Raw genomic sequence first — 13113 nt, forward strand, 5'->3', positions numbered from 1 at the left:
CAGCAGCCGAAAATGCCCAATCAAAAAGTCTCAACCAGTGGAGGTCAGCAACAAAGTGGTCAGCAAAATCCTCAATCTTCAAGTGCATCAGCGACACCATTTAAAACTCACATGCTTAACTCATATATGTATTTAGTGAATAACACATCAGCACTAAATTCCGTTCCTAATAGTTTTCATTCACATTTGCAACATATTGTTTCAAGTATGGGCATTGGAATGACGGGAGGTGATTTACATCATTTTGAAAATGAAGGAAAGTTTGCAAACTTTGATAAAAAGAACAAAAAGTCAGCCGGACAAACATTTGATGGAGTCAAAGTTGCACTTAATTATGGAAATTATAATGACGACTGTGCAGTTTGTTTATGTCCTTTAAAAGAAAACGTACCGGTAAAAGGTACAGGTGTTTGCGAGCATATCTTTCATGAAAAATGTCTGATAGACGTTTTAAAGCAAAGCCACAAGTGTCCTGTATGTCGTGCTGTTATTATAGAGAAGCTTGGTCCATGCCCAGATGGCTACATGAAAGTAAAAACTTGTAAAACCATGCATTGTGCAGGCTATGAAGACTGTGGAATTATTCAGATTCAATACGACCTTCTTGGTGGAGTACAAGGACCCCAGCATGGAAACCCGGGATCTAGGTATAATAGTGATCGTAGAAGAGCATTCCTGCCTGACAACAAAGTAGGTAGAAGGGTTCTTGAGCTGTTCAAAAAAGCATGGAAGATGAAACTGACGTTCACGGTTGGAACTAGTTTGAGCACTGGAGAGAGGGACGTGATAACTTGGAATGATATCCATCACAAGACTTCTCATTATGGTGGACCATATGGTTACCCGGATGCGACTTATTTGGAGCGAGTCACTGCTGATATGCACGCTCTTGGTGTTAGGTTGGATGAGTAATCCAGCTGAATGATGTTTAATTAGGCCAGTACGCACAACAAAGTTATTTTACTGTCCTGTACTCGTAGCAAATAAATTTAAAATTGCGTATTTTGGTTGTAAAAATTATTTAAGCTCTGGTTACTGTTTAATTTTTACAGTGATAGATTTATTAAAAACAAGTGGTACATAGAATATTTTTAATATACGTGATCATTTTGTACCATTTTGCTGTTTTTTTGTACAGCAAGGGTTTTCTTTCATTTATTTAAAAAGAGTATTATAAAGTTTATCTTTATAATGAATATGAAATATTAGTTTATCTTTATAATAAGAATCTTATAAGAGTCAAAAAAAAATTATGAACCCTTTTATCAAAACAACTCAAACAACTAATATTAACTACGCTCAAGGCTTTTCTATCATTAACGCCTGAAAATTTAGTCTAAGTTTAAAATTACAACACTATGCGAGCTTAAGGTCCTCTAACATTTGACAAGCATTCGTTATTTTTATTATTATTATTTTAAAAACTACTGTTAACAGCATTAAGATAACTTTTAGATCTTCATCATAAACTTCAAAATATCTAGTGTAAGTTTTGCTTTATTTGTAAAATGGCCCAATGACCTGCTTACTTCTTACGCCACCCGTTGAGACTTTTTTATCTTATTGCCCCCAAATTTTCTGAATTCGTCCCCAAGAAGACCACGTGGTCCCCTTTAGGAATCCCTGTTCTACAGTTACTGTTTATAAGAAATCAAGAAAAAGACTAACCGTCTAAATTACTTTTGATATTTTAATTATACTCTTTCGAGACTAAGTTTTATATACTTGTACTATAAGCTTTACGTGGGTGTTTTGGAATAACAAAAACTTCTAGCTTATATAATATATAGTATATACTTGCATCACATATCGAATAACTTAGTAATGGCAAACTTGTTTTTTTTATAGGGCAAGAAAAAACTAAAGACTCTGAAAGATTTTTAGAAACATATCTTGGTAGGCGGAGAAAACTCTTGAAATAAATCTTTAACACTACATGGGAAAAACTTTTAACAAGCATCACTGTGTTCTAAAGGCACTTTGTAAACATTAATAACTAAAATGACCATAAGTGTTTGATTTGCATAAAATGTACACAACCCTAAAAGTACAAACCATAAATGTTAGTTGGCGGGCCGTACGTTGCCTACCATAAAATAAACTCATATATTTCCATTTTATTACTTCTACCTATTGATCTACCGGCTCTGGCCTGATATTGTTTTAAAATAGATCTGGATTTCAACTACGATACGGCCGGGTTCAGATCAACTAATTTGATTAAAAAAGTAGTAATTTTTTATTAAATTTTGTGTTTTTATTACATAGATCTATTACCCTAATTAAAAAAAAAAGTGGTTTGAAAAGATACAAATAAAATATCAAGCTTTATAAAACCTTTAGTATTAGTACTTTTATAAATACTAGTTGATGTATATTGTATGTTTACAAATATTTTAAAAGTTTTTTTGGTAGCTAAAAATGTACAAAAGTGTTCAATATAAGCACACAATTTTAAATTTTCTTCTGGTAATCGTTGGAAAATATTTATTTTTGTTTGAAAAATAAAATCATACTCACCGATTCATAGTAAATTTACTTTTCATTACTCATTGGTGTTTAACACTGTTGTATTGCTATAAATAATCAAAGAAAAAAAAACTTAAGTTAAGCAAAGGCCATGTTGTAAGATTTTGAAGTAAGATTTATGGCCTCTATATTGCCGGAATTTGATTCAGTGTTACAGTTGTTGGAATAAAAGGTCTTTTTTTAGTTATCTGAGTGCTTGTGGTTTTAGAAAATTTTATCCATGATAATGTGCCAAAACTCCACAGAATACCGCTTGCCTCTAACGGTAAATTCAGATAAGAAGTTCAGTTTCTAATCGAAAAGAAGAAAAACACATAACAATTAAATTGTTTAAAATTATGACAAAAGAATAATTGGTTCATTACGTTGCGTTTATTGATATTTTATTCTTGATATTTTTTATTTTTGAAAAAAATTAAATATTTTTTTAGATATGGCTTAAATAAAGTTAAAAACAGAGTTGTTTTTAGTAATTGTAGAATATCTTTGAAAATATTAAAACATTGCGAAAAAAAAAAGTGGCTTGTAGATATTCATATGATCTAATTATGTTTTTTTATTTGGGATATAGTCTTTTAAATTTAATTCATTAAGTTCAGGTAAAATTAATTAACAAGTGTTTTCGGAATTCAAATCTGATGAGCACTGTTTGAAAATATCATTACGCTGGTTCCACGACTATTCAAATTTAGACAATTCCAATTCCGACAATTTAATTTCTTAAAAAAATAAAAAAACAACCACAAATAAAAAAGTAATGTATGAATGTGAAAATTTAAATTGTCGGAATTAGAGTTGTCCAAATTTGAATTGTCATATAACCCATTACACTCGTTAAATTACTGCATGAGTTGTCATCTCTACGCAATCATAACACTAATATCGAATACACGAGAACGTTGCTATCAAAACGGTGACACTCTTCAACCTCAAAAGAAGCAGTATTACAGTAGCATTGTCCTGACCAACAGATTAATCGCAATAATGGCTGAATCAGCAAAATTTTGAACTATTTCTTTTTTCTGCAGAAAAACCTAGATACAGAGTCTATAAGAAAGGTATCTAAAGTATCTTTTGTCTTGAAAGTAGTCTTCACAGCGGAGATTTCACATCAAAGGTTTTATACAGCTTTTATAGAATCTACATTCATTCAACTACAACTAAACATGCTGATATAGTCTTAATAATAAGTATCATTATCGACGACGTACATTTTTACTGCAATTATGACGTGTATCTCAATATAGAAAAATTTACATATGTGTCAATTGCTCGTAAAACTAAAACTAACAAAAGCGTTTTATTTTTGTTCATATTAGTTATATAATATTAGTTAGTTAAGTTACACAAAACTACTGCACTACTTTGTAGCATTTTATCAGTATTGTTAAAGCATTTCCTAATACAAATACACTTTTAGAGAAAATTAAATTTTTTTACTACCTATAATACTTTTAGACAGAACCTAAAGCATTTTAAATTAGAAACAGTATGTAATATAAATTTTTTATTTGTTTTGATAAAATAAAATTGAGAGTATAAAAGTTTGTTAAAACTACCTAGCTTTTTTTTTCGTTTTTAGATAAGTTTGACATTTTAATTTACATTAAGTACCCAAACAATAGTAGTAAAAAAGACAGATTTACATTATTTACCTTTTCAGAAAATTATTGAAATTTTAAGAAATTTATTTCTAATCTCAAAAAAACTGTTAGTTTAAATTTTTTATTTTTAATTTTATAAATTATATAAAGAAAATGTTACTAATCTAACCTAATAAGAACTTAACCAGGTTAAGCAAAAAAAAAACTTAATCGCACTTCAAAATAAAAACAAAGTTTATGTATCGAACTTAAACAAAAATGTGTAGTCATTATTGTAACTTTTAGAAAAGAACTATAAAAGTAGCTAGAAGTATAAAAAAAAGTAATAAGTTGCTAGTCTTTTATAGTAATAAGTGTTTTAAGGTATTCCATGAAGCTTTTATAATCAATATCATCGGTTAATACTTCAACTCCATCATCTTCTTCCTAAAAATTAATCTTAATTATAACATAATAAAAGATAATAAATTCGTTAATATAGAATAAAATAACTATAGGTGTTAGAAGAAAAATTATAACTATCTTAACGTATTTTGGTAGTTAAAAAGTTTTAAAGTCAAGAAGATAACTTTTTTTTAACAACAAAAGTAAAACAAATTAGAACAACAAGCATTAACATATAAGATCACTCATAATGCAAACAATTAAAAATTATTCTATTTAAAATATCTAAAATAGTATTATTAATAATTTAAAATAGAGTCGTTCAGTTAAACTAATTGCACATTGAAATAATTAATATTAATACTAAAAATAAGGATAAAAATTTAAATTTTCAACGTAATAAAATTATGTTTTTTATTAAATAGATAAACTTATCAAAACTCTAAAAATATCAAAAACAATAGAAATATTTTGTAAAACATGTTTAATTACCTGTAGTATTAATACAACAAAAAAAATATTTTAACTTAAAATAAATTATGTAGAACGATTATCTTTAAACTGTTATTAAAAAAAACTACTAGACTCTAATTTATAAAAAGTCAGTTTACTTTAGTTTGTTTTATGGTATTACTTTCCACCATAAGTTCAAACTTGTTAACTTTGATTTTTTATAAGCTGATTTTCATTTGAAAACACTTCACGTACCTGATGAATCGCAAACTTGTCTTTATGAGTTTTGTAGGTTTTCGCCGGGTTGACGTGATGCAAGAGAAAACGAGATTGGCTTCCCCCGTGTTGCGTTTCAACGAACCTACATTGAATGTAATTAGCAAGAAGTTAGATTAAAACATATTTGCGGTTTCTGACTTAACTTTCGGTTTTATCGGTAACTCGAGGAGAAAAAGAGCTACGCTTATTAAGTGTTTCTAAAGTGAGTTATAAAGTTTACATAATTTGGTGAAAAATAAGTTTGAAACAAAATAAAATTTATTATATAAAATGAGACAGCTGAGCTTTATGTTGACAAATTTAGGAAAAAAAAAACTTTAATATACACAGAAGCTATATAGGAAAACAAACGATTTTGTGACTACTTTTTTAAGTTATATAAATAAAGAAAGTATACAGAAAATTAAAGTTATATATTATTTTTGTTAACATAAATTAACAACATAATGAAAGTTATTACCTAGATACGGGAAATCTTTCTTCTAGTATTTCATTAGCTTCTCCTAGTGGAGCCTCAAGCAGCTCTTTTAAATTGCTGTACACGGGTTGTAAATGGTATCCTTTTGATTTCCATTCGGCTATGGTCTATAAGAAAATAAAGATTAAAAATTTTAAGCTCCAGTATATTATATTTCTGAAAACATTTTCTGATTCTTAAAACAACATGAGAGTGATTAAGTTTCAAAACAAAAAGCCAAAGTTTCTTTAACGTGTAAAACATTTATCAAAGAAATAAGAGAAAAGCTTACTTGTCCATGATAGATTAGAACCACGAAGAATGTATCTAACAACAAAATTGTATCTTTCTTCACACTTGTACTATCGCATTGTATTTGCTGAAAATTGTTAAATTAAGTAATCGTTTATTTAGTTTTTAAATTATGTATTGATTGTTTTCAGATTTGCACAAAGTAATTTTTAAGTGTAAGTTCACTTTTATACAGTTTGTACATGCGAATTGGAAAACAAAAATACTGTTTAGTTTGTTGTTAGTTTTCTAAGTGCATCCTGTGAGAGAACATTAAAACGTAAGTTAGAAATAATTGGTAAATTTTATCAATCTACTGCAATACTTGTTGTGAGACTAAAATATTTTTCTATGTAAAAGTAGTGAAAAGTAGAACAAAAAATTGATCACTTACTGCAGCTCCGTCGAAAGAATATGATCTCAAGTAAGGTTTTATAATCAACAGTGAGCTGTAAGTAGGCAATCTGTTGAAGTAGTGCCTTACATAGGCAGTTTCATCTGGACCTTTTTCAAGGTTTAACAAATTGCTCTTTCTCAGTGAAAATACGAACTGTTTAAAAAACGTTTTTAAGTTAAAATACAAAAGTTCTGCTTTTAAAAGTAAATTATAATAACTTAAAGTACTGTTGTAGTTTATTAAGTAATAATAATGTTTTTATACTAAAGTGTCAAAGTTAATGGTCAGAAGCTGTAAACATTTACATTCTCAGTAAATTAACGCATTTAAAGTTGAACTTAGTTCTTAAAATGCGCACTTGAAGTAATTAAGTATATTAATTACTTTTAAATATCAAATGTTCTACTTTTTGTTTTACTTAAGCATTCCCATTGAATAATCTTAGTTTACACTAAAGTTAAACTAGTACTTAATAAGAAGACAATAGTAAAAATAATTACATAAAAGAAAATAACAAACCTCTGAAAAGTCATGAAAATTCGGTGATAGTCTGACAGAATGTTTGTTTCCTTGTTTGTAGTCCCCGAATTGTTTCAACTATAAACAAAAATTTTTATTTATTTAGAGCGTAACTTCTACAGCAAATAACTGAATTTATATTTGCTAATATGCTAACTTTATTATGTTTTGCATTGATAAATTAGAGTTATGTTTGTAAGTATAAAAAACTTAAACTTACAAGATCTATAAGAGTTTTGTCAACAAACAATCGAGGATTTTTCACAGAATCTTCTATTGTGACTCCTTCTTTAGATCTACAGATCGCCAACCTCACAATCGATATCGCGCCGGCCTCCGCATCAAAACTTGCTTTCAAATAACGATCAGTTATGTCTTCACGTTCCCAGCTGTTTGCAATTGTTTGTAATTGAAAACTTATTTTCTAAAACTAAACGCTATTCTAATATGTTATGGATGAGTTTGAAAAATGTTTATCTCGCTTACTTAATAAAACGCTACATAGTTTTACAAAAAATTAACATTATTAATTAGAAAATTCGGAATCTATAGTGTTATGTTACTTTAGAAAATTTTTACTCACTGTCTTTCGGTCGTGGTGACTTTTATTCTGCGTGATCTGTCAGAATGCGTGTACCTCGTTATAAACTGAATGCCGGTTTCCCAATCCAAACGTTGAACTTTTTCATTCTGTTAAAATTGTTTTGAATAGTCTTTTGTGGTTACATAATTTTGTTGCTGGTTGTTATAAACAAGTCAAAAATTTTAAACGTGTTCCAAATGTGTGTAGAAAATTAATATCATAGGTTCCTTCGTTAAGTTATATTTTAATTTTAAAGTAAGATTTTTTGTCCGGTAATTTTTTTAAAGTGTACGAGGTATGACAAACACTACTTGTACTGAAATATAAAGTTTAAAAACTTAATGATTTCAATACATCTTTTTAATGAATAGTTATTGCGTATTACTTACGCAATACAATCAGATAAAATGTTGAATCTGATAACATTACAAAATATTTCGTATTTCAAGTACAGTTTTGCATGCATAACTTTAGTTCAACTTTTACTTTTTATGATATTACTTGTTAGTTTTTGTTAGGTGAAAAAATAATATAATTAGTACATAAGTAAATACAAATTTCCACCTTGTTGTCTATAGTAAAATAAATTGCAAGGGTTGTGCTGGAATCGATCCCGTTTATTTTCCACTTGTTTGTTCCACTGACACCGACCTTTTTATCAGTGCTGACATTAGAACCGAGCTGATTCACCGAAACGCAAGGTCCTATCGCCCCCTTTATCTTTATCTTTCTTTTGCAAGTTGTCTGTAATATATGATATTTTTACTACAAAAATTCAGCTAAAACTAACTAGGTACAAAAATAATTATAATAAAGTTTATGTGTAGGAAAAAAAATATAACTTTAAGTTGTTTTGTTATATTAATTATTAAAAAGTTAAATTGAAAGATAAAATAAATGTTTTAGTTTTTCATAAGAAGGCTTTTAGATAATTAATGTGTTTTTGTCAATTATTTTCCCTAATTCTTCCAATTCGCTTTAAAACAAAACAACAGAGTTGAATTACAACTCACGTTGACTTCCACTTCAGCGTTGAAAGCCATTTCCAGTTGGTTGTTTTCATCTCTTGCGAATATTTTCTGGTATGATTGTTTAAAGTGAGAACTGCCGAAGGTATCACACAGCAACATTAATCCGCTGAAAAATGAATTTAAAGTATAAAAAACAGCTTTTAAATGTATGCATATAAATAAAAAAACTGTTTGTTATGTTTTTAGTACGTTTGTGGTATTCATTAATCAACTTACCCTGTTTGTTCGAAATATTGCATTTCATGGAGACCACTTTCGTTACAGTAGCAGGAGAAAATATCAACGATATGTCCGTTTTTTGCGGCTTGTTCAGCGAGGTCTTTGTAGTGCTGAAACCAAAAGAGCTTAGTCAAAATCTATTTTTTATTCAAATCCTAAACATAGAAATTTAAAGTACTAACGAACAAATACAGCTTTTATTTTTAATGAGCCTCTTTCGACAAAATTATTTTTAATATTATTAAATTACGTAGAAAACTTATTAATAGTAAACGTTATATAAGTTAGAGCAGGAATGTTTTATTAATTTAAACATTTAAAAGCTCGTTTCACCTGTACAATCCTCTTATCACTGGGGGTCTCCTCGTCAAGAATGTCTTTCCAAGACCTCATCACCACCTTCATGTCCAGCTCCGCCACTTTGCCCGGGCCGCGGGTGCACGGCCCGCCGAGGAAGGTCATGACCCTGGCCGGCATGCCGGGGTAGGAGCTCTCGAGCAGGGCGATGGCGTGAGACAACGCGGACCCGAGGCACTGCTCGGGCCGGTGGGCTCTCGCTACAGGGTAAGAGTCCACTTTGAGGTTGTTGAAAATATCGGTGGCAATTTCGTCGCAACTTTTAACCGGCTGAATGAATCTGTGTATTTATAAAAATTTTTTTAGTGAAAGAATGTATAAAATGTCTAAATTGTATAGTTTTTTATTTGTTTTTACTATTAATAATACAAATAAAACTCAGTTTTTTGCATTAATAAAAATATTTAAAACAAAATTTATAAATTTTTTAAGAATATAAGTACTAACTTGTTTACACCTTTACCATCGAAAATGTGTGTACGAAATTCCTGGTTTTCTTTTTTAATTCCAAGTTGTGTCTGTAAAAGTTATCTTTAAGTTAAAATCTTTTTACTTTCTAAAGACGCATAAAATGTATTTTTAAACTTATTATTTACGCAAACTAAATAATTTTCGAACTATATATATAAATAATAACTGATTCTGTTTATGTTCAAATATAATTAATTATAATTAAATTACAACATCTAGTATTTTCTTGGATTAAAAAATTCAGATATGATCTTCAAAACTACTTGGTTTTTATTATATATTGAGTTAATTTTTATTATTTCTTAGATGCATAAAACAAAACCTAGACCGTTTTTTTAATATATGTATAAACTACCTCTAGCTGCTTAGCAGAAACGACATCTGTGGAATTTATAACGTAGGATCCTTGCCACTTAAACTGCGTTAGACGGTGGATTTCAGTAAAATGTCCAAAAGTAATTATTCCAATCAATGCATTTTCAGGCAACAACGCCAATGTCATGGACAGACTGTTTTTTAGTTCCTTCAAAATATTTTACTTTAATTGTTTTTCTATTATTTAAAAAAAACAACTAAAGTTTTTTCAATGTTTACTATTCAAATGATTTGAGATAGATTATTTAGTGTATTAATTAAATATTTTTATATTAGACAAAATGTTATTAAAGAATAGGACTTATTAAAAAAAAATGTTCTTGTTTTTGGAGCTTTTTTTATTTAATTACTTATTTTTACTTTCTTTTCTGGAAACATTTCAGTCGTTTCTTGATATTTACTATTCTTTTATGTTTTGTAAAACTCTTTGAATTGAACTTATTCAACAACAATAGCTTAATATTATTTATTCTAAAGCTTTTATTTAGCATTTTATATGCCTTAAATTGAAATAAAACTTGTAAACCACAATTTCTAACCACAAGAAGTTTAAAATTTAATAGGCACAATTTTGCTAAGAAACAAACAAACTATATAGAATAGTGTAGTAATACTTACTAATCAAATAGTAAATGATTGTAAAATAATTTCTACTAAGGCTTACGTTGCTATTTGTCTTATCTAACTTTCATACTTTTTTGATAATTAAATATTTAGTCTGGTAAAACTGATTAAATCTATTTAGATGTATATCACTACTTGGTTATAGCAGTAGACTAAAATTATTCAAAACTATTCAATTTTTACTTCAATAAAACGGTTTAATTTTACAGAAAATTTAGCTATTTGTTAAGTTTCAAAATAAGGTGATGACAAAAAATTATTTATTACGTTAACTTTGCAAGTTTAATACCTTTTTATTTATTGTTATTTTACTAAACTAATGTTATTATACTAAACTAATAAATGAGATAAAAAAAGCTATTACATTTATCTAGTTATAATTTGCACTTCAATCCTAAAAACAAAAGTTTTGATATTGTACACAGTTACGAATTATAACTTGCAGGTAATTTAAAGTTCTATTCTGTTAATGATACAATATTCTTTAAGTTTTAAGACTTAAACGTGACAAATTTACTAACAAACTATAAACATTTTAACAGCATGAAACGTATTTTAAATATTTCGTTATACTTCGCACAAAAAAACATAAACAAAACCAACTTCCATCTCATCGTGATCAATGCAAGTGTCTATTACGAATAGAAAGCAAGGTGGTGGTGTCGGTTTGTCGGGTAGCTTGTACTCGATAGTGGAGTACTGCGGGTGCAACTCTGCTGGCTTCATGTTCTCCGAAATACAAGAGTAGCTCTGAGGTAGCTGGTAACAAATGATAATGATTAGTTATAAAAACTTCTTGATTTATTTAGATCGTCAAAAGTTTAGTATGAGTAAAATTTGTTGTTTTACTAATATAATGAACAAGATTTTTATTCACTTTTAAGTATATGTCCTTAGTAAAAGTGTAACACTTAAAGACGACTAAAAGCTTGTTTAGAATTTAGTAGTTATTTATACAACTTATTTTTGTCAGGTGTTTTAATGGAATTAATTCCCAAAAGTATCTTACCTTATTTCTATTTGTACAAAAGTTGCATGTCCAGTACTTTCCAACGAAATCAATTTGGCTGCAATATAATTAGTTAAGTCAATAATAATAAAAGAATTAAACTTGTAACGTAATAAAAGTTAAAACACAACAGTTTGTTTAATTCTTTTATAATTAATTTTTTTTTTTTGCAGTTCTATTCGTTTTTATTTACTAATGATTATAGACTTAAAGTCAGAAAAAATAAACTTATTAAGAAACAGAACAATTTAAATTTTAAGACTTTGTGCATAAGCCGATACTAAGTTGACTAATCATAGCTTGTTAAAAATAAGATTTCATTTTAAAATTTACTATACAATAAATACACAACTACTTTAAACAACAGCCACACAAACTGCATTAATAATATCTTGAAAACCAACCACTTTGGGTTCATGTACGCGCCGCAGTCTTGCCTATTGCAAACGACAGGCGCGTAGCTCACATGGGATAACTTGTCATCCGTGAACTGCTTGAGGGGAGTGTAGAGGCACGCGAGCGGAACGATCATCTTCTGTTCTGTTTGAGAGGTGATAGGGAAGCAGTTCCACGTGAACCTGACCCCGTCGTGGATTTCACCATCGTTCTTGATCGAGTCAAAGTAAGGTTGAGCATCGTATTCTTGCGTGTCAGCTTCTTGCACCATTTGTTGTTTGTTTTGATGCATCATTTGTTGCTGGTTTTGTTGCACCATTTGTTGTTTGTTTTGATGAACCATTTGCTGCTGGTTTTGATGAACCATTTGCTGCTGGTTTTGATGAACCATTTGCTGCTGGTTTTGATTCACCACTTGTTGTTGGTTTTGATGAACCATTTGCTGCTGGTTTTGATTCACCACTTGCTGCTGGTTTTGATGAACCATTTGTTGTTGGTTTTGATGCATCTTTTGTTGCTGGTTTTGATAAACCATTTGCTGCTGGTTTTGATGCATTATTTGTTGCTGGTTTTGTTGCTGGTTTTGATGCATTATTTGTTGCTGGTTTTGTTGCTCGTTTTGATGCATCAATTGTTGCTGGTTTTGATAAACCACTTGCTGCTGGTTTTGATGAAGCATTTGTTGCTGGTTTTGTTGCACCTTTTGTTGCATCAGCTGTTGTTGGTTCAAATGCATCATTTTAGTTGTGTATATATTTATAAATATCTATAATAAAAACACTTTTGAGTATTTGCCAAAGTGTACTTTAGAAAATATTTTAAAAATTAAGTAATTAAGTTCAACAAACAAGTTACAAACTGAACAAAGATTACATACCGGACGTATTAAAAGTAATGCGAATAAAAAGCATATATATACTTTGAAAATTTAATATTTTATAATATGCTTAAGTTTGAAGTATGCAAAAATAATTTACATTTTTAATAAATTATAAAACGATAAACTTTAGGGTAGTAGATTGTAATTTTATATAATATAAAAAATATAAAGTCAAAAACAATTTAAAAAAAGAACCCTTTTATGTTGGAGGTGTTACAAAATAGTTCAACAAAGATATTAGGAACTTGTACAAAC

General features: G+C 28.8%; 1 protein-coding gene across 1 annotated transcript; it reads right to left on the minus strand.

Moving 5' to 3' along the window:
- Positions 1 to 4466: 4466 nt before the first annotated feature.
- On the minus strand, positions 4467 to 12714 carry LOC145836238 (protein transport protein Sec23A-like). Its single transcript, XM_082944058.1, has 17 exons — positions 11987 to 12714; positions 11583 to 11640; positions 11177 to 11332; positions 9930 to 10097; positions 9551 to 9621; positions 9080 to 9383; positions 8744 to 8856; positions 8510 to 8633; positions 8061 to 8240; positions 7497 to 7603; positions 7134 to 7302; positions 6914 to 6991; positions 6392 to 6547; positions 5999 to 6085; positions 5710 to 5834; positions 5226 to 5331; positions 4467 to 4559 (listed from the first exon to the last, which is right to left on the minus strand). The coding sequence occupies exons 1-17, from the start codon at positions 12712 to 12714 to the stop codon at positions 4467 to 4469; spliced, it is 2823 nt and encodes a 940-aa protein (XP_082800184.1).
- Positions 12715 to 13113: the final 399 nt, after the last annotated feature.

Source organism: Thalia democratica, chromosome 5, assembly GCF_965202585.1.
Source record: "Thalia democratica chromosome 5, ktThaDemo2.hap1.1, whole genome shotgun sequence".
Classification (NCBI taxonomy): Eukaryota; Metazoa; Chordata; class Thaliacea; order Salpida; family Salpidae; genus Thalia; species Thalia democratica.